Source organism: Tachyglossus aculeatus, chromosome 5 (assembly GCF_015852505.1).
Source record: "Tachyglossus aculeatus isolate mTacAcu1 chromosome 5, mTacAcu1.pri, whole genome shotgun sequence".
Lineage (NCBI taxonomy): Eukaryota > Metazoa > Chordata > Mammalia > Monotremata > Tachyglossidae > Tachyglossus > Tachyglossus aculeatus.
The window spans coordinates 39,359,301-39,381,940 of NC_052070.1; the positions used below are offsets into that span (position 1 = coordinate 39,359,301).

General features: G+C 47.2%; 1 protein-coding gene and 1 non-coding gene across 2 annotated transcripts in view; one reads left to right on the forward strand and one right to left on the reverse strand.

The window, feature by feature from the left end:
• Window positions 1-1,081: 1,081 nt before the first annotated feature.
• The window catches only part of TTC34 (tetratricopeptide repeat domain 34), a 39,347-nt gene continuing 17,788 nt past the window's right edge, over window positions 1,082-22,640 (reverse strand). The window contains exons 4-7 of the mRNA XM_038747191.1: window positions 15,876-16,042; window positions 12,879-13,149; window positions 12,395-12,612; window positions 1,082-1,643 (exon numbers count right to left, since the gene is read on the reverse strand). Coding sequence (XP_038603119.1) covers window positions 1,122-1,643; window positions 12,395-12,612; window positions 12,879-13,149; window positions 15,876-16,042 — 1,178 coding nt within the window. The 3' untranslated portion in view covers window positions 1,082-1,121. The remainder of the gene's footprint in view (window positions 1,644-12,394; window positions 12,613-12,878; window positions 13,150-15,875; window positions 16,043-22,640) is intronic.
• LOC119929229 lies at window positions 18,220-18,357 on the forward strand. Its single transcript, XR_005451363.1, has one exon. It is a non-coding gene; the product is annotated as a small nucleolar RNA SNORA7 (small nucleolar RNA).

Genomic DNA, 22,640 nt, shown 5'->3' on the forward strand with positions numbered 1-22,640 from the left:
AGAAGATTAGCATTAGAGGAGCGAAGTGTGCGGACTGGTGGATGATTGTTGGCCATCCACGGAGCTCCAGGGGGAGTAGATTTCCCCTATCTGTAATTTACTGTCTGTTTCCCACTATAGACTGTAAACTTCTTGTGTTTAGGGACTCACATCTATCAACTTTATTACATCGTGCTGTCCCAAGCACTTAGTATAGCGTTCTACCACAGTATGTGCTTAATAAAGACCATTGGTTGATTGGGTAAAGGACTCTTTTTGTCCCTCAGGGGAAGGGTGGTGGTGGGGGCCAGGGCTTAGCCACAACTCCTCAAAGTCCCATCTTTTAGAGCCATGCCTCTCAAAGCCCCTCCCCTTGAAGCAGGATGGCCTAGTGGCTAGAGCACAGGCCTGGGAGTTAGAAGGACATGGGTTCTAATCCCAGCTCTGCCACTTAATAATAATAATAATAATCATAATGATGGCATTTATTAAGCGCTTATTATGTGCAAAGCACTGTTCTAAGTGCTGGGGGGAATACAAGGAGATCAGGTTGTCCCACGTGGGGCTCACAGTCTTCATCCCCATTTTACAGATGAGGGAACTGAGGCCCAGAGAAGTGAAGTGACTTGCCCAAAGTCACACAGCTGACAAGTGGCGGAGCCGGGACTTGAACCCATGACCTCTGACTCCAAAGCCCGGGCTCTTTCCCACTGAGCCACGCTGCTTCTCACTTGTCTGCTATGTGACCTTGAGCAAGTCACTTCACTTCTCCGTGTCTCAGTTACCTCATCGGTAAAATGGGGATGAAAACTGTGAGCCCCAGGTGGGACATGGACTTTGTCCAAACCTATCTGTACGTATCCCAGTGCTTAGTACAGTGCCCGGCACATAGTAAGCCATTTTTTTAAAAAAGCCCCACCCCCCAAAATTCTGCTTTTTAACCCCCCACCCCTCAAAGTCTCACCTCTCAAAGCCCACCCCTCAAAATCCCACTGAAACCCACCCCCTCTACCCTTCCTCGGCATTGTGGAGTTGGAATAAGGTCACTGTGGTGAAATGGTTCTGGATAGTGAATAAACCCCACACATTCATTGCTATTATTCTCAGTATTTATCGACCACTTATTCTCCCAGGCATTGTCGTCAATGGACACTACAACCTGCCACTTCCCTCTTGATTCTCGCTCTCAGCTTCTTGAGGCTGCCGTGGTTCTGGTCCACGAGGAGGCCAAACTCGACCACCTTCCAGGCATCCTCATAGCGGTGCCCGTCCACATGGCGCAGAGCCACCTGGTAGAAAACCTGTGCCACCCGTTTCGGGCCGGGTTGGTGAGCCACGAGGCCCAGGGCCACCGAGCGCTGCAACTGTAGGGCCTTGATGTATGCCTCCGTGGCCGCTTCCTCGTCCGAGAGGGTCAGTTGCAGGAGACCCCGGGTGCAGTAGTCCTCCGCTAGCCCATGGAGCTCACCAGGGCCGTGTTTCTTTATCGCCTCGTCCAGGTCCGCCAGGGCTTGGCCGAACTCCTTCATGTGCGCCAGGCAGGCAGCTCGTTGGCGGAGGAACTTCGCTTGGCCTCGGCTCCCAGACACCGCCAAGGACCAGTAGCCCAGAGCCTCCTCCGGGCGGTTCTCGCTGTCCAGGATGTTCCCTTCAGCAGCAGCGGCCTAAGGCGTGGGGAGGAGGAGAGAGGAGAGCAGATCATCATCATCATCATCAATCGTATTTATTGAGCGCTTACTGTGTGCAGAGCACTGTACTAAGCACTTGGGAAGTACAAGTTGGCAACATATAGAGACAGTCCCTACCCAATAGTGGGCTCACAGTCTAAAAGATGGGAGGAGATGGGAGGAGGAGGAGGGGGAAAGGAGAGAGGTTGGAGGGAAAAAGAGGGAAGAAGAGGGGAGGGAAACGGAAGGGAGGGAAGAAGCGAATAGGGAGTGGGCGAAGGGAGACATACTCAAGTTATTTCTCTTAAAATCAACTCAGTTCTCCATTAAGTTGAATTTCCACTCCTCATTCTTGGAGGAACATTGTTAAGGAGTTAGGGACTACAACTACATGAGCCATTTTGGATATTCCAAAATGGGGCGTTAGATACTGAGTAATAATAATGGAGAGGCAGCGTGGCCTGGGAGTTAGAAGGACCTGGGATCTAATCCTAGCTCTCCCACTTGTCTGCTGTGTGACCTTGGGGAAGTCACTTAACTTCTCTGTGTACAGTTAACTCGTTTGTAAAATGGGGATCAAAACTGTGAGCCTCGTGCGGGACAAGGACTGCATCCAACCTGATTAGCTTGTATTTACCCCAGTGCTTAGTCTAGTGCCTGGCATTAGACTGTGAGCCCACTGTTGGGTAGGCACTGTCTCTATATGTTGCCAACTTGTACTTCCCAAGCGTTTAGTACAGTGCTCTGCACACAGTAAGCGCTCAATAAATATGATTGATTGATTGGCACATAGGAAGCGCTTAACAAATACCATTAAAAAAAATTCTGGTATTCGTTGAGCACTTGTCATTTGCCAAGCACTGTATTAAGCCCTGGGGTAGGTATAAGATAATTAGGTCAGGCCCAGCCCCTCTCCCACATGGGGCTCACAGTCTAATTCAATCAATCAATCAATCAATCAATCGTATTTATTGAGCACTTACTGTGTGCAGAGCACTGTACTAAGCGCTTGGGAAATACAGTTGACAACATATAGAGACGGTCCCTGCCCAACAACGGGCTCACAGTCTAAAAGGGAGAGACAGAGAACAAAACCAAACATACTAACAAAATAAAATAGAATAGATAGGTACAAGTAAAATAAATAAATAAATAGAATAATAAATATGTACAAATATATACATATATACAGGTGCTGTATACAGGTGCTGTGCTGTGCAGGTGCTAATTGGAGGGAGAACAGTTATCAAATCTCCATTTTACAGATGAGGAAACTGGGGCACAGAGAAATGGTGCCTTGCCCAAGGTCACACAGCAGACACATGATGAAGCTGGGATTGGAACCTAGGTCCTCCAACTCCCAGGACCATGATCTATCTGCTAGGCAACATCGTTTCTGCAATGTACTACAATGAGTGTTTTCCTGGAAGAGGGGTTTGACCAGAACACAACCCCTGTGTTTTAATTTAGCACATTCATACAGAGATCTACATACTTTCCTATTCATCAAACAGTGGTATTTACTGAGTGCCTGCTATGAGTAGAGCACTGTACTGAGCATTTGGGACGACAGTGCACTGGAGATAAAAGATACCATTGCTACCTCTTCATTTCCATATAATAATAATAATGGTATTTGTTAAGCACTTACTATGTGCAAAGCACTGTTCTAAGCACTGGGGAGATACAAGGCAATCATGTTGTCCCACGTGGGGCTCACAATCTTAACCCCCATTTTACAGATGAAGTAACTGAGGCCCAGAGAAGTGAAATGACTTGCCGAAAGTCACACAGATGACAATTGGCGGAGCGGGGATTTGAACCCATGGCTTCTGACTCCAAAGCCCATACTCTTTCCACTGAGCCACGCTGCTTTTCTTTCCTTAACATGCTTATTGCGTCTTTCTCCTTCCTCCTCCTCCCACCCACTGTAAATAATTTTTTAATGGTTTTTGTTAAGCACTTCCTATGTGCCAAGCACCGTATTAAATGCTAAGGTGGATACAAGTTAATCAGGTCGGATACAGTCCATATCACATATTGGGCTCACAGTCTTAATCCCCATTTTACAGATGAGGTAACTGAGGCATAGGGAAGTTAAGTGACATGCCCAAGGTCACACAGCAGACATGTGGCTGAGACGGGATTAGAGTCCTCTGACTCCCAGGACCATGCTTTTCCCACTAAACTGTGCTGCTTCATTACATCCCTCTGTTTCCCCTGTGAGAGTGTAAGCTCCTTGTAGGCTCCAAATGCTTAGAACTGTGCCCCACAAACAGAAGCATTCAACATATAATAATAATTGTGGTATTTGTTAAGCACTTACTATGTGCCAGTTGCTGGGGTGGATTCAAGCAAATCAGGTTGGATGCAGTCCTTGTCCCACATGGGGCTCACAGTCTTAATCCCCATTTTACAGGTGAAGTAACTGAGGCACCGAAAAGTGAAGTGACTTTTTTTAATGGCATTTATTAAGCGCATACTATGTGCAAAGCACTGTTCTAAGCGCTGGGGAGGTTACAAGTGATTAGGTTGTCCCACGTGGGGCTCACAGTCTCAATCCCCATTTGCAGATGAGGGAACTGAGGCACAGAGAAGTTAAGTGACTTACCCAAGGTCACATAGCTAAGTGGCAGAGCTGGGATTAGGACCCACAACCTTTGGCTCCCCAGCTCGTGCTCTTTCCACTGAGCCACACTTGTCCAAGACCTTTAGGCTCCTATTCATTCATGCAATTGTATTCATTGAGCACTTACTGTGTGTAAAGCACTGTACTAAGTGCTTGGGAAGTACAAGCTGGCAACGTATAGAGACGGTCCCTACCCAACAACGGGCTCAGAGTCTAGAAGGGGGAGGCAGACAACGAAACAAAACATGTAGACAGGTGTCAAGTCCTCAGAACAAAGTTAAATGCACATCATTAACAAAATAAATAGAATAGTAAATATGTACAAGTAAAATAGAATAATAAATCTGTACAGACATATATACAGGTGCTGTGGGGAGGGAAGGAGGTAGAGCAGGGGAGAGAGGAAAAGGGGGGCTCAGTCTGGGAAGGCCTCCTGGAGGAGGTGAGTTCTCAGTAGGGCTTTGAAGGGAGGAAGAGAGCTAGCTTGGCGGATGTGTGGAGGGAGGGCATTCCAGGCCAGGGGTTGATGGTGGGACAGGCGAGAATGAGGCCCAGGCCCATGCTCTATTCACTATGCCATATCCCACTGAAGGATGTTGCTGACTTGTACTTCCCAAGTGCTTAGTACAGTGCTCTGCACACAGTAAGCGCTCAATAAATACGACAATGAATGAATGGATGGGAGGATTGATTTATTGATTAACTGACTGATTCTCCGTCTGCTCAGCCTCTGGGGAGCCCCCTACCCTTTCCTGGTTTCTGCTTGGTAAGCCCTCTGTTTCTCCCACCTGCCGAGCGATATGGGGTGGGGGCTGCCTGCAGGGAGACAGGATCCAAGAATTCCAGCAGAGCCCAGTCCAATTCTAGGAGTCCCAGGCACCCGTAGAAACAGCCGAGATGAGTTTGGGCCAGGCACCCCAGTCTTGGCCTAGTGGATAGAGCACAGGCCTGGGAGTCCTCTGACCTCTGACTCCAAAGCCCGGGCTCTTTCCACTGAGCCACGCTGCTTCGCTTCTAGATTGTAAGCTCACTGTGGACAGGGAATGGGTCTGTTTATTGTTATATTGTCCTCTCCCAAGCGTTAAGTATAGTGCTTTGCACACAGTAAGTGCTTAATCAACACGATTGTCTGACTGACATCCTCCACCTGGCTCTTCATTTTAATAATAACAATAATAATAATGGTATTTATTAAGCACTTACTATGTGCAAAGCACTTAATGATGTGTATCTAGCTTTATTTCTATTTGTTCTGATGACTTGACACCTGTCTACACGTTTTGTTTTGTCATCTGTCTCCCCCTTCTAGACTGTGAGCCTGTCATTGGGTAGGGACCCGCCTCTAGATGTTGCCGACCTGTACTTCCCAAGTGCTTACTACAGTGCTCTGCACATAGTAAGCACTCAATAAATATGATGAGTGAATGAATGAATGAGTCAGAAGAACCTGGGTTCCAATCCCGGCTCTGCCACATGTCTGCTGGGTGACCTTGGGCAAGTCACTTCACTTCTCTGGACCTCGGTTATCTCGTCTGTTAAATGGGGATTAAGAGTGTGAGCCCCATGTGGGACAGGGGTTGTGTCCAATCTTGCATTTACCCCAACTCTTACAGTGCTTGGCACATAGTAAACACTTAACAAGCACTATTATTATTATTGTTATTATCATTATTATTAATTGGGATGGCAGAGCCTGGGGAAAGAACATGGAATGGAGAATCATGAGACCCAAATTCTAGCACTGTGCCACTACTGTCCTGCTGGGGGATCTTGGGTAAGGCACCTAATCTTTCTGGGCCTCAGTTTCCTCATTCATTTTATGATAGGGTCCTTGCTCTCCTCCCATGTTCATTCATTCATTCAATCATATTTATTGAGCGCTTACTGTGTGCAGAGCACTGTACTGACTGTGAGCTTCATGTGGGACAAGGATGTGTCTGCTCTGACCCAGAGCTTGGCATTAATGAGAGACTGTAAGCTAGTTACAAGCAAGGAATGTGTCTGTTTGTTGTTGTAATATACTTTCCCAAGCCCTTAGACAGTGTTCTGTACTCAGTAAGCTCTCAATAAATATGATAGAATGAATGACCTCAAACATGACCCTGGGGGCTCAATGGGGATTCAGAGAGGGATTCAGAGACCCTAAGAGCCAGCCCACCCCTAAACCACAGCCTCGCTCTGCTTTCCCCAGGAACAGCAGAGCACGGCCCATGCCCTGGGAGTGCCGGGCTGGCCAGACAGTCTCAGCCTGTTACCCATGTTGCTCTCTGGGGTTCGGAATTCACCCAGAGTCCAGACCCCTCTAATCAATCAATCAATCAAATTTCTTGAGCGCTTACTGTGTGCAGAGCACTGTACTAAGCACTTGGGAAGTACAAGTTGGCAACATATAGAGACAGTCCCTACCCAACAGTGGGCTCACAGTCTAGAACCCTTTAGTCCAGGCCAGAGTCATTTTCTTGAGCGATTTCCTTGGTGGTGGAGAATGCCCCTCTCCCACCCTCCATCCCCCGCTACCTCCCTCAGCCCTCACTGCATGCGGACAAACCTGGCCAGCCCCTCCTCGCCCGTGTTTACCAGCGCTTGGCAGTCACACAGAGTGACAGATGCATTTCTGTTGCCTGAATTGATTCTTAACTCTCAATTAAATGTGCATAATGTCCCATTCCCACCAGCTCATTTGCTTTATAGCTACAGCAGCCTAAAACCGGCTCCCATCCTTCCCTCCCACAGTGCCACTTTGCAAACAACAACCCCAAGAGGGCAGGGAAGGGGGTCCAAGGACATGGTCCTCCTGGGCTGGATCTGAAGCTGGTGGGGCCCAATAGGGAGACACTTACCATTCCAGGGAATGATGGACCAGGAGGGGGATGCTGGAGGCCCTGGATGCACATTGGCTCAGGGATAAAATAGCCCCCAGCTCGTCCCCCGCCACCGGAACATGAACAGGAGTTGGAGAAGGTCAATAAAGGGAGCTCCATTAGCAGTCGCTGCTCTAATGGATTTCTCATTATGGCTTTCCCTGCTGCCTTTCCCCAGACACAGCCGAGAGGGAATATGTAGGTCGCAAAGTGTCAAACAGCTCCCTCCCTCCCCCTGCGCCCGCTCCGGACCCGGAGCAACAAATACCCACTCTGGCCTTGATGGCCCTAGGGGTAAAGAGGCAAAATTCTGCAGCAGAAGAGTCCGGGCCACGAGGGCCCTCCCCAGGGGTAGATACAAGTTAATCAGGTTGGACATCGTCCATGTCCCACGTGGGGCTCAAGGTCTTAAACTCCATTTTACGGACGAGGGAACTGTGGCACAGGAAACTGAAGTTACCTGCCCAAGGTCACGCAGTGGATGTGGTGGAGCCGGGATTAGAGTCCACACTCCCTTGACCCCGCAAACTGGATTACTTTGGAAAGGGGCCGAGGCTAGTTGGTTGCTGCTATTCTCTAGGGCCTGTGACCCCATGACCTCACCAACAAGAGTTGAACCATTTTCTTCTGTCTCTGTCTGATCTCCCCCTTACAGACAGACATCCAAGCAACAGTCCCCATCCTCTTCTTTCTCTTTCCTGTTGGAGAGTTGGAATCTTGTCTCCCTGCCTCCAGTCTCTTCGCACCCCTTTTCCCAAAATGCTGGTCGCCCAGTGGTTGCCCATTCGCCTCCACGACAAACAGAAAGTCCTTATCATCAACCTTAAATCATTCATCCAGTTCCCCCCTATACCTTACCTCACTTCTCTCCTCCTACTACAACCCAGCCCGCACACTTCACTCTTCTAACACCAACCTACTCTCAGTGCCTCGATTTCATCTATCTACCAACCCACTGACCGCTAACTTACATTTTCTCTCAGACTTGGAACTCCCTCCCACTTCATATCTGACAGTCCACCACTCTCCCCACCTCCAAGCCCTCCTAAAATCACATCTCCTCCAAGAGGCCTTCCCTGACTGAACCTTCATTTCCCCATCCTCTCCCCACTCTCTGCTCCCTGTGCACTTTGCCATTCACCCCAGCCCCTTAGCATCTGTGTAAATATTCATTCATTCATTCATTCAATCAATCATATTTATTGAGCACTCACTGTGTGCAGAGCACTGTACTAAGCACTTGGGAAGTACAGGTTGGCAACATATAGAGACGGTCCCTACCCAACGGGCTCACAGTCTAAATATGGTGATAATAGTACTTGTTAAATACTTGTTATGTGCCAAGCACTATTCTGAGCACTGGGGTAGATACAAGTTAATGAAATATCCTTATACTCTACTATTTCCCTCATCTGTAATTTATTTAATGTCTGTCTCTCCCTGAAGACTGGAAGCTCCTTTTGGGCAGGAATGATGTATACCAACTCTATTGTACTGTACTTTCCCCAACAGTGCTCCCTGCGCACAGTAAGTGCTCAATAAGTACCAATGATCAATCGATCGATTGACTGATAAGCAAACACGATCCCCCTTCCCCAGGAGTCCTCTAGATTGTAAGCTTGTTGCGGGCAGGAAAAGTGTCTTTTATATTGTACTCTCCCAAGTGTTAAGTACAGTGCTCTGAACCACGGTAAGTGCTCAATGAATACGACTGAATGAATAAATACCATTAATTGATGGCTTGATAGCGGTTTATACAGGCTCAGAGAGGCAGGCAAACTCTGGGGTAGAAAGAGAACAGTTGGAGCATGAAAAGGGTTGGAATATGCTAATGCCACAGGTTTTTGGAGACTGAACAGGATAGGATGTGAAGTGAGGCACGAGGGGGTTACTTAAATTCACCAAGTGAATACTGTATGAGGTAACTGGGAGAGTGCTCCCGAAGGAAAAGATGTAATCTCAAGTAACTCTTAATTTCCTCTTCCTTCTCCATTCCTTTCCTCTCTCTTTTATTTCTTCACCTTTTTCTCCTGCTCCTCTTATGGCTAGATTTAATTCCCCTCATAATAGCCTCTTCCCTTTTTTGTGATTGCAAAATCTAAGCATAAAAATGGGGCAATTATTCACTACAGCATTAAACACTGTGTCACAAGCACAGAGAGGTAACAAAAGTAGTAATTGTATTTATAGTATTAAATAGTATGATTAATAGTGCTATTTAATAGCATTATTAATAACATTATTTAATAGTATTATTAATAGCGTTATTATATAGTATTTAAGCACTTACTATTTGCTAAGTGCTGCACAAAGTTATAATAAATTTAAGATTATCATACTGAATACAATCCCTGTCCCACACAGGGCTCACAATCTAACAGGGAGGGAGGCTAGGTTTCTTTTTCCCATTTTAAGGGTGAGGAAACTGAGGCCCAGAGAGATTTACTGCCTTGCCCAAGGTGTCACAGAAGGCCAGAGGCAGAGTGGGGAATAGAATCACGCCAGCTCCTGGAAGTCCAGAGAGGGGAAGTGACTTGTTCAAGATCACCTAGCCATTCAATGGCAGGGCTGGGACTGGAACCTAAGATGATAGTAAGCTTGTTAAGGGCAGGGAATATCTCTGCTAATTCTGTTGTATTGTACTCTCCCAAGTGCTTAATAGAGTGCTCTGCACATAGTAAGCACTTAAGAATCACCTCTCATCGATTGATAATTGGAAGCCAGGACTGTATGTTGCCTTTAGAACACAAGTATTCAGGGAAGTAACAGCAGCATTTCTGCTGGAGTCAGTCAAATTACATTTTTTGAGCATTTATTGTGTGCAGAGCACTACACAAGCACATGGGAGAGTACAGTCTAACACTATAATGGATAAATTCCCTCCCCACAACGAAATTATAGTCTAGAGGGGGAAACAGACATTAATATAAATAAATTACAGATCTGCAATTTAATTATAAATGAATTATTAAAAATGTAACTGTAATTATTCATTCTCCCTCCCAGCTCCACAGCACTTAATGTTGGTAATTTATTTATGCTTGTCTCCCTTCTAGACAGTAAACTCACTGTGAGCAGGGAATATGTCTGTTTATTGTTATATTGTACTCTCGCAAGTGCTTAATAGAGTGCTCTGCACATAATAAGCACTTAAAAATCACCTCTCATTGATTGATAGTTGGAAGCCAAGACTGTATGTTGCCTTTAGAACACAAGTATTCAGGGAAGTAACAGCAGCATTTCTTCTGGAGTCAGTCAAATTACATTTTTTGAGCATTTATTGTGTGCAGAGCATTACACTAAGCACATGGGAGAGTACAGTATAACACTATAATGGATAAATTCCCTCCCCACAACGAGCTTACAGTCTAGAGGGGGAGACAGACATTAATATAAATAAATAAATTACAGATCTGCAATTTAATTATAAATAAATTATTTAAAATGTAACTGTAATTATTCACCCCCACAGCACTTAATGTTGGTAATTTATTTATGTCTGTCTCCCTTCTAGACAGTAAACTCGCTGTGAGCAGGAAATATGTCTGTTTATTGTTATATTGTACTCTCGCAAGTGTTTAATAGAGTGCTCTGCACATAGTAAACACTTAAAAATCACCTCTCATCAGTTGATAATTGGAAGCCAGGACTGTATGTTGCCTTTAGAACACAAGTATTCAGGGAAGTAACAGCAGCATTTCTGCTGGAGTCAGTCAAATTACATTTTTTGAGCATTTATTGTGTGCAGAGCACTACACTAAGCTCATGGGAAAGTACAGTATAACACTGTAATGGATAAATTCCCTCCCCACAATGAGCTTACAGTCTAGAGGGGGAGATAGACATTAATATGAATAAATAAATTACAGATCTGCAATTTAATTATAAATAAATGATTTAAAATGTAACTGTAATTATTCATCCCCCCTCCCAGTTCCACAGCAGTTAATGTTGGTAATTTGTTTATGTCTGTCTCCCTTCTAGAGAGTAAACTCACTGTGAGCAGGGAATATGTCTATCGTTATATTGTACTCTCGCAAGTGCTTAATAGAGTGCTCTGCACATAGTAAGCACTTAAAAATCACCTCTCATCGATTGATAATTGGAAGCCAGGACTGTATGTTGCCTTTAGAACACAAGTATTCAGGGAAGTAACAGCAGCATGTCTGCTGGAGTCAGTCAAATTACATTTTTTGAGCATTTATTGTGTGCAGAGCACTACACTAAGCACATGGGAAAGTACAGTATAACACTATAATGGATAAATTCCCTCCCCACAACGAGCTTACAGTCTAGAGGGGAAGATGGACATTAATATGAATAAATAAATTACAGATCTGCAATTTAATTATAAATGAATTATTAAAAATATAACTGTAATTATTCACCACCACCCCCAGCCCCACAGCACTTGACTTAATGTTGGTAATTTATTTATGTCTGTCTCCCTTCTAGACAGTAAACTCGCTGTGAGCAGGAAATATGTCTGTTTATTGTTATGTTGTACTCTCGCAAGTGCTTAATAGAGTACTCTGCACATAGTAAGTGCTTAAAAATCACTTCTGATTGATAATTGGAAGCCAGGACTGTATGTTGCATTTAGAACACAAGTATTCAGGGAAGTAACAGCAGCATTTCTGCTGGCTTCAGTCAGTCAATTACATTTATTGAGCATTTGTTGTGTGCAGAGCACTGCACTAAGCACATGGGAGAGTACAGTATAACACTATAATGGACAAATTCCCTCCCCACAGTGAGCTTACAGTCTAGAGGGGGAGACAGACATAAATATAAATAAATAAACTACAGATTTGCAATTTAATTATAAATAAATTAAAAATGTAACTGTAATTATTCATGCCCTCTCCCAGCCCCACAGCATTTAACTTCATATTGGTAATTTATTTACGTCTGTCTCCCTTCTAGACAGTAAACTCGCTGTGAGCAGGGAATACGTCTTTATTGTTATATTGTACTCTCCCAGGAGCTAAGTACAGTGCTCTGCACACAGTAAGTGCTCAATAAATAATAATAATGATGGTATTTGTTAAGCACTTACTATAAGCCGAGCACTGTTCTAAGTGCTGGATATGATTGATTGAATGAATATGTACATAAATGAGGTGGCACTGGGAGGATGAATAAAGGGTGGGCTGCTTGGCCAGCCGTACTGGCTTGTCCTCCCTCCCACGTTGACACTTCCCTGAAAGCACCAGCCCTGAGGGGCCATGAGTTCGGCCCCGCCAGTGGGATGCTACCTGGACAAGCGACTGCCGCTGCTCGTCGTCCATCAGGTCCAGCAGGAAGGCCAGCTGCTGGGGGTCTTGGCCAGCCAGTGCTTCCAGGTGGTGGGCAGCGGCCCGGGCATCCCTCTTCTTCAGCTGGAGCCACCCCAGCCGGGCCCGGGCGGCGGCCCCACACATCTCGGAGGGGCCCAGGGCCTCCCGGAGGTGAGCGATGGCCTCTTCGTGTCTCCCTGTGGGGACAGGCGGAGTCAGAGGTCAGAGTGGCAGGGCTCCCAAGCCCGGGGATGCCCACGGCAGCCACGAGATGCAAGAGGCTACCACAACTATAACATCCCCACGAAAGACTTGGAACAGCTGCAGAATGCCAAAGACTACTGCAGCCCTGCAATGCCCACCACCACTGTGGAACGACCCTGGCAGAATCAAAATTCTGGAGGCTACGACAGAGGCCTGGAATGCCCACGGCAGCCCCGGACGTCAGGGGCGGGTCGCTTACCCACTGCAATCAGCACGTCCGCGTAGAGGAAGTGTCCGCTTTTCCGCTTGATGCCTATCGTAGTCAGGGCTCGTCCGAGGGCCAGGAGGTCCTTGGGGGGCTCTCCCAGGGTGGGTCCTGGGTGGGGGGCGAAGTCCTTCAGGGCCGCCCGGCAGTGGGCGTGCAGACCGTGGCAGATCAGGGCCTGGGCCTCGGGCTTCAGGGTGAGGATCTCAGGGACCACTGAGGAGGCGTCCAGCTTGAGGGCCAATGTTAGGTCCCTCAAGGCTTCCTGCATGGCAAGCAGATGGAGAGTGCTCATTATGAGAAGCAGCAGCATTTAGTGGATAGACCATGGGCCCCAGGGTCATAATAATAATAATAATGGCATTTGTTAAGCGCTTACTATGTGCAAAGCACTGTTCTAAGCGCTGAGGAGATACAAGGCGATCAGGTTGTCCCATGTGGGGCTCACAGTCTTAATCCCCATTTTACAGATGAGGTCACTGAGGCTCAGAGAAGTTAAGTGACTTGCCCGATGCCACACAGCAGACATGTGGCGGAGCCGGGATTCAAACCCATGACCTCGGACTCCACTGAGCCACGCTAAGGTTCTAATCCCATCTGCCACATGTGTGCTATATGACCTTGGGCAAGTCACTTCACTGGGCCTCAGTTACCACATCTGTAAAATGGGGATTGAGATTGTGAGTCCCTTGGACTGTGTCCAACCTGATCAACTTGTATCTATCTCAGAGCTTAGAACAGTGCTTGGCACATAGTAAGTGCTTAACAAGTACCATAATAATTATTATTCTTTTGATTCTTCTTCTTATTAATAATAATAACAATAATATTAATCTCTGTATTTGTTAAGCATTTACTAAGTGTCAAGCACTGTTCTAAGTGCTGGGGTAGATACAAGTTAATCAGGTCAGACACTGTCCCTGTTCCATATGGGGCTCACACTCTAGGTAGACAGGAGATTGGGTATTGAATCCCCATCCTACAGATGACAATACTGAGGTATTGAAAAGTTAAGTGACTTGCCTAAGGCCTCACAGCCAGCAAGCGTCAGAGCCGGGATTAGGACCCAGAGCCTCCGACTCTGGGGATTAAGACTGTGAGCCCCATGTGGGAGAGGAACTGACCTATCTGATTAGCTTGGACGTACCCCAGCGTTTAGTACAATGCCTGGCAAATAGTAAGCACTTAACAATTACCATAAAAAAGCCCTACAGTGGTAGTCCAGTCATCTCAGCATCAAACAGAAATGCCTTACCAGCAGATTTGAAGCAGTCAATCGTTTCATGCCCTATTTTACCTCACTCATTGCCCATTCTAACCCAGCCTGCCCACTTGGCTCCTCTACCACCAACCTCACTTCCCAGACTGAGCCAGCCCTTCCCAGACTGAGCCCCTTCCTTCCTCTCCCCCTTGTCCCCCTCTCCATCCCCCCCATCTTACCTCCTTCCCTTCCCCACAGCACCTGTATATATGTATATACGTTTGTACATATTTATTACTCTATTTATTTTACTTGTACATATCTATTCTATTTATTTTATTTTGTTAGTATGTTTGGTTTTGTTCTCTGTCTCCCCCTTTTAGACTGTGAGCCCAATGTTGGGTAGGGACTGTCTCTATATGTTGCCAATTTGTACTTCCCAAATGCTTAGTACAGTGCTCTGCACATAGTAAGCGCTCAATAAATATGATTAATAATAATAATAATAAATAACTGAGCACTGTACCTCGAACTCCTCTCTCTCGCCATCTACTCCTTGTTCACCACCTCACTCCTGCTTGGAACTCCCTCCCCCTTCATATCTGCCAGAACACCACTCCCCACAGCTCCAAAGCCCTATTAAAATAATACCTCCTCCAGGAAGCTTTCTCTAACTAACCTTTCCTGGCTCCCCTCCCTATTCTTCTTCCCTTCTGCATCACCTATATACTGGTGTCCATACCCCAAAGCACTTTATTAATAATAATAATGATGATGGTATTTGTTAAGTGCTTACTATGTTCCAGGCACTGTAGTAAGTGCTGGAAATTCCGGTATTTGTTAAGCACTTTATTAATAATAATAATAATAATGATGATGATATTTGTTAAGTGCTTACTATGTGCCAGGCACTGTTCTAAGCACTGGGGTGGATACAAGCAAATCAGGTTGGACTCAGTCCCTGTCCCCCGTGGGGCTTACAGTCTTAATCCCCACTGTACAGATGAGGTAACTGAGGCACAGAGAAGTCAAATGACTTGTCCAAGGCCTCACAGCAGACAGGTGGCAGAGCTGGGATTAGAATCCACACCCTTCTGACGCCTAGGCACATGCTGTATCCTCTACGCCATGCTGCTTTGATGTCTGCCTCTATCTTCTCAGCACTTATGTGCACACCCTTATACTGTATAGCACTATACAGTGCTAAGCGCTTAGTGCAGTGCTATGCACACAGTAAGCGCTCAATAAATATGATTGAATGAATGAATGAATACTGTTTCCCCTACCTGTCATTTACAGGAATGTTTGTCTCCCCAGTTAGATTGCTCCCTGTGGGCAAGGATCATGTCTACCAACACTGTTGTCCTCTCCCAAGTGCTTAGTACAGTGCTCTGCACCCAGTAGACTGTAAGCACCTTGAGGGGAAGGATAATATCTTCCAACTCTATTGCCCTTTCCCAAGTGCTTAGTACAATACTCTGCACCCAGTAGACTGTAAGCTCCTTGAGGGGAGGGATAATATCTTCCAACTCTATTGCCCTCTCCCAAGTGCTTAGTACAATAATCTGCACCCAGCTGACTGTAAGTGCTCAATTAATACCACTGATTGATTGATGTGAAGGGGGAGGAAGTTCCAGACAGGGACAGAAGCAAGGTCACACAGTCGGCAATTAGTGGAACCAGGATTAGAACCTAGGTCCCCTGAGTTCCAGACCCAGGCTCTTTCCCCTAGGCCATGCTGCTCCTATAAGGATCACATCCTTCGGCTGCGGAGGGGCACACAAGGATACCTTCTGTTGGTTAAGGACCAGGAGCATAAACGCCCTCCCACACAGCGCTGCCACGTTTCCGGAGTCTCTGCTGAGGACGGCGTTGAAGTCGTACACAGCTGTTCTCTTCTGGCCTAGCCGCCCATAGCATCGGGCACGTGTCAGGAGGGACTCTATGGCCTGACCCCCTGGAGAAGGAGAGAAGAGACAAACATATTGACCTCCGATGCCACTCGGGGAGGTAGAGGAAGTGGTAGGGGGAGAGAGGGAAGAGGAAGTAGGATGGGCCTATTAAACTTCATTAAAACTTTAAGACTGTAAGCGACATGAGGGGTCGTGTCTATTACCTCTGTAACCCCCCTCCTCAAGAACCTCCAGTGGTTGCCCATCCACCTCCGCATCAAACAGAAACTCCTTACCGTTGGCTTTAATACACTCAATCACCTTGTCCTCTCCCAGCTTTCCCCTCGCTACTCTCCTACGACAATCCAGCCCACACACTTGGCTCCTCTGATGCCAACCTATTCACTGTACCTCAATCTTGTCTATCTTGCCACTAACCTCTCACCCACCTCCTGCCTCTGGTCCTGGAACCCCCTTTCTCATCTTTTCCAACAGACAGCACCCTCTCCACCTTCAAAGCCTTATTGAAGGCACATCTCCTCCAAGAGGCCTTCCCCCACTGACACTCATTTCCTTTTCTCCCACACATTCATTCATTCAATGGTATTTATTGAGCGCTTACTGTGTGCCGAGCACTTTACTAAGCATTTGGGAGAGTAAAATACAATAATAATAATAATAATAATGGCATGTATTAAGTCCTCCCCTCCCTTCTCTCCTTCTCCAACTCAGCCCGCACATTTCGCTCCTCTGGTGCTAACCTTCTCACTGTGCCTCGATCTCTCCTTTCTTGCCCCCAACCCCTGGCGCACGTCCTATCTTCGGCCTGGAACACCCTCTCTCCTCAAATCTGCCAAACAATCGCTCTCCCCCACTTCAGAATCCTACTGAAGGCGCACTCCTTCAAGAGGCCTTCCCAGACTAAGCCCCCTTTTCCTCAGCTCCCTCTCCCTTCCGCATCACCTTAACTTGCTCCCTTTGCTCTCCTCCCCCTCTCCCCACCCCACAGCACTTATGTACATATGTATATATATATCTACAATTTTACTTATTGATATTGATGCCTGTTTACTGGTTTTGATGTCTGTGTCCCCCCTGTAGACTGTAAACCTGTTGTGAGCAGGAATTGTCTCTCTTTATTGCTGCATTGAACTTTCCAAGTGCTTAGTACAGTGCTCTGCACGCAGTAAGCACTCAGTAAATACGGCTGAATGAATGAATGAACTCCTGAAGCACCCAATCCCAGTCTGCGGGCTCCCTGACTGCAGATGACCTTACTAACCACTTTGTGGCTAAATTGAAACCACTGGAGCCAACCTCCCTTTACCCGATCGCTCCCTCACCATACTGCTGCCGATTCCTCATTTGGCTTCCCTTCTGTTTCTCATGAGGAGGTCTCTCCTGTCTGCTTTCTAAATCCACACCCCCTCCACCTGCACCTCCAATTCTAATCCCTCTCACTTCTTCAAAACCCTTGCTCCCACGCTCTTCTACTCCTCCCCCTCACTGCTATTTTCAGCCTTTCAGTCTCTGATGGATCGTTCCCTTCTGCCTTTTAAGATGCTTGTCTCCCCCATTCTAGAAAAAGCCTTCTCTCAATTCCCCAGTCCCCTCCAGCTATCATCCCATCTCTCAGTCTCCTTCAACGCTCATCCCACCACCCTGATCCCATTCCCGTCCAAACTCCTGAAACAGGCCATTTACGCCCACTGCCTTCCTTTTTTTCCCACCAACTCCCTTTTCAATCCATGACAATCAGATTTTGAGCCCATTCATTCCACCAAGGTGATACATTTCCTAAGGTCATCAGTGATCCCCCTGTAGCCAAGTCTATGGCTTTACTCTCTCTAAATCCTCCTTGACCTCTCAGATGTCTTTGACACTGGGGACCATCCCTTCCTCTTGGACATACTCTTAGGCCTAAGAGGAGCAGCTTGATTTACTGGAAAGAGCATGAGCCTGGAAGTTGGAGCCTGGGTTATAATCCCGGCTCTGCTACTTGCCTGCTGTGTGACCTTGGGTGAGTTCTTTAACTTCTCTGAGACTCAGTTCCCTCATCTGTAAAATAGAGGTTCAATACCTGTTCTCCCTCCTACTTAGACTGTAAAGCCCCATGTGGGACAGCGACTGTCCAATCTGATAAACCCGTATCTACCCCAGTAGTTAGTACGTTGCTTGGCACATAATAAATGCTTAACAAACACCATTTTTTAAGATTCTTATTATTACTACTACTACTATTCCTCTCTCAGGGTTGCACCTGGAGAGTTTCCAGTACTCCACCAGTCTCGATTATGGGAGAGAGAGTCAAGCGGAGGTATATCCATTGCATTCCTAGCTTGGGCAGTGGCTAGGGAGTGGAAGTTAATCTGCTACAAGTCAAAATTCACCTGTGCTGGGCAGCAGCAGCATGGGAGAGAGTCGAGGACAGCGGGTGGAAAGAGGCAATAGTAAACCACTTCCGTATTTTGATGAAGAAAACTCTATAGATACCACTACCAGCATTGATATGGGTCAGAGATTACTCGACAGCATAAGACAAGACAGTTACTATTGGAAAAGTCCTGGTTCTCCTCTTTCCTCTCTGGTGATGTATTCAGTATGCACTCAATTATTCCTTTTGATTACACCGATTGGAAATATGCCTATTTTATGTCTCTCTCCTCCTCTAGAGTGTGAGCTCCTTGTGGGCAGGGAACATGACACTGCTTTATGTTGCATTTTCCCAAGTACAGGGCATTGGCCTCAGTGGGTGGTCAAGAAATGCTGTCACTAATATCACCATTGCACTCTCCCCAGTGCTGACTGCAGTGGTCTGTCCACCTGAGGTGTCCAATATAGTGTTCCCTGCGCAAAGTAGCAGCCAGTCCAGTGCTCGGCTGCAGTCTTTTCTCGGCCTCCACACACAGTAGGTGCTTAGCAAATGCTACGGATTAATGCGGGGAGGAGAAGAAAGAGGAAGAAGGAGTTGATGATGATGGAGGTGTCCCTCTGAGTATATTTGACAGTGTGGCCTAGTTAAAAGAGCATGGGCCTAGGAATCACTGCCACTTGTTTGCTGTGTGGATTTAGGCAAGTCACTTTCCACTGCTCCAGTTTCCTTACCTGTAAAATGGATATTCCTATTTGCCCTCTTTTTTAGACCGTGAGGCCTGTGTGGACAAGGATTGTGTCCGATCTGATCACCTTGTATCTGCCCCAGTGCTTAGTACAGAAGCAGCGTGGCTCAGTGGAAAGAGCACTGGCTTTGGAGTCAGAGGTCATGGGTTTGAATCCCAACTCTGCCACACGTCTGCTGTGTGACCTTGGGCAAGTCACTTAACTTCTCTGAGCCTCAGTGACCTCATATGTAAAATAAGGATTAAGACTGTGAGCCCAATGCGGGACAACCTGATCACCTTGTATCCCCCCAGTGCTTAGAACAGTGATTTGCACATACTAAGCGCTTAACAAATGCCATCATTATTATTATTATTAAAGTGCTTGGCACATAGTCAGTGCTTAAAAAAATCACAATTATTATTATTATTCATTTTCTTGCCAACAGGGATTGAAGCAACCTAATTCCATGCCCTTGGAGCCCAGCCTTCCTGAAGGATGCCCCATTTCTGCTCTGATTCCCCTGAGAGCCTGCAGTTAGTCAGGGGAAGGTGGACTGGGTTGTCTCCGATCTGAAGTTACCCTTTTCCCTCAGCTCATTCTCTGCCCGGGCAGCCACCTGCCATCCCTCCTCTCTGGGGTCGGAGATGTGCCTCATGGTGGAACATCTTCCACTTAGTCCGGAGTCAGAAGGGAATCCACGGCATTGCCAGGGAAATCCTGGGGACCAGTAGACCGCAAACCCCTCCAGGGAAAGACCTTGTCTTATGCTGTCGAGTCGTCTTAGACCCACAGCGACTCCATCAATGCATCTCTCCCAGAACACCCCACCTCCATCTGCTATTGCTTTGGTAGTGTAACCAGAGAGTTTTCTTGGTAAAAATAAGGTAGTGGTTTACCACTGCCTTCTTTGAAAGGCCTGGAGGGGAGTGGAATATCCAACACATGCAATGGATTGTACCAAGCTAGTCGGGGGGTGGAGGTGGCTTAGTAGTTGGATATTTGCCCCTCTGCCACTTGTCAAATGAATGATTCCTTGGAGATGAAGAATCTCTGTTGTGTTGGAAGGCAGGCTTGTGCTCACTTCCACGGTGGGGTCCAGGGGAGAGAGCAGTGAATGGGAGACAGAAAAGGCTCAGCAGAGGGACCCCTGGCCTTGTATTAGGTGCCCAGGGTTCTAGTCTCCGCTCTGCCACTGCCCTGCTAGTGTGACTAGGGGCGAGTCCCTTAACCTCTCTGGGTCTCAGTTTCTTCATCTGTAACATGGGGATAAAATAGATTGTGAACCCCATGTAGGACATACACAGCAGAGGCCTAAGGGATGAATTTACGGCTCTCCTGGGAGAGCCAGTATTAATGATGATGATGATGGTATTTGTTAAGTGCTTACTATGCACAAAGCACTGTTCTAAGTGCTGGGGGATGCAAGGTGATCAGGTTGTCCCACGTGGGGCTCACAGTCTTAATCCCCATTTTACAGATGGGGGAAATGAGGCACAGAGAAGTTAAGTGGCTTGCTCGAGGTCACACAGCTGACAAATGGCGGAGCTGGGATTCGAATCCATGGGCTCTGACTCCCAAGCCCATGCTTTTTCCACTGAGCAATGCTGCTTCTAATAATTGTGGTATCTGTTAAGTGCTTGCTATGCATCAGGCACTGTTCTAAGCGCTGGGATGGATACAAGCGAATTGGGTTGGACACAGTCCCTGTCCCATATGGGGCTCACAGTCTTAATCCCCATTTTACAGATGAGGGAACTGAGGCCCAGAGAAGTGAAGTGGCTTTGTATCCCCCCAGCGCTTTGCACATAGTAAGCGCTTCACAAATACCATTATTATTATTACTTGCCCAAGGTCACCCAGCAGATAAGTGGCAGAGTCAGAATTAGAACTCAGGTCCTCCTGACTGCTCAAATTAAGTGGCCCAGTGACTTCAGCTGAGACTACCGCTCCTGCTGGGATTTCCCTCCAGAAAGCAGTAATGATGATTCTCTGAAGGCTCCTTCCCAGTCCTCTGCGAAAGAGATTTCAAGTTATTCCAGAAGCAGAGGACGGGAATGTGGCGCCCTCTGGTGTCTTCTTTCTTAAACACGACTAATGTAGGACAGAGGGAGGGAAAGAGGGAGGGAAGGAAAGAGAGAGGGAGGGAGGGAGAGAAGGGGAGAATAGGAGGGAGAGAAGGGAGGAAAGAGAGAGATAAGGGTGGAGAAAGGATGGGAGAAAGGAAGAACACATAAGATGGAGGCCTTTGAAGCCCAAATTATTCGCCTCTACCACCCCCTCCAGATTCTTGTAGCAGTCATCTACCAACCCCCCGGGCCCCACCTCCAACTTCTTTAACGATTTTGACCCCTTCCTCACGTTCTTTCTCTCCTTTTCCATGCCCACTCTGATTCTCGGAGACTTCAACATCCACATGGATATCCCTGGTGACTCCTCTGCCGCCCGCCTTCTATCTCTCCTTGACGCTGCCAACCTCTTGCTCCACCCCACCTCGCCCACTCACCAACTTGGTCATACCCTCGACCTCATCATCTCCTACCGCTGCACTGTGTCTACCCTCACCAACTCTGAAATCCCTCTCTCTGATCATAATCTTCTCACCTGCCTCCTCACTCACACTCCTTTCCCCTGTAAGTCCATATTACTCCCTCACAGAGATCTCCGCTCTCTTGACCCCATCCATCTTTCTGAGCACCTCACACCCCACCTCGCCTCCCTCTCCTCTCTACCCAATCTTGATGATCAGATTACTGCTCTCAACTCTACCCTTTCTACTCAGCTAGACTCACTCGCTCCCCTTTCCCTTCACCGCTCTTGTACCACTAACCCTGGATCACTGCCACTGTCCGCCTCCTTCGATCTTATGCTCGAGCTGCTGAACGCTGCTGGTGAAAGTCTAAACACCATGCCAACCTCGTTCACTTCCAGTTTATTCTTTCCTGCCTTAACTCAGCCCTCTCCTCTGCCAGACAAAACTATTTCTCCTCCCTTATTGACACCCATGCCCATCATCCCCATCAACTCTTCCATACATTCAACTCCCTTCTCAGGCCCCCGGTTCCTCCCCCTCCTCCTTCCCTCACCCACAACAATCTGGCCTCCTACTTCATTAATAAAATTAAATCCATCTGGTCCGACCTCCCCAAAGTCATTTCCCCCCCCCCCCCCCAACCCCCCGGCTCTCAACACTCTCTGCTACTCTCTTCCCAGCAGTATCCTCAGAGGAGCTCTCCTCCCTCCTCTCAAGTGCTACTCCGGCCACCTGTGCTTCTGACCCCAATCCCTCTCATCTCATGAAATCTCTCACTCCATCCCTTCTCCCCTCAACTTCCATCTTCAACCGCTCACTCTCCACTGGTTCCTTCCCCTCTGCCTTCAAACATGCCCATGTCTCTCCCATCCTAAAAAAACCCTCTCTTGACCCCACCTCACCTTCTAGTTATCACCCCATTTCCCTCATACCATTCCTTTCCAAACTTCTTGAACGAGTCGTCTACACGCACTGCCTCGAATTCCTCAACACGAACTCTCTCCTCGACCCCCTCCAGTCTGGCTTCCGTC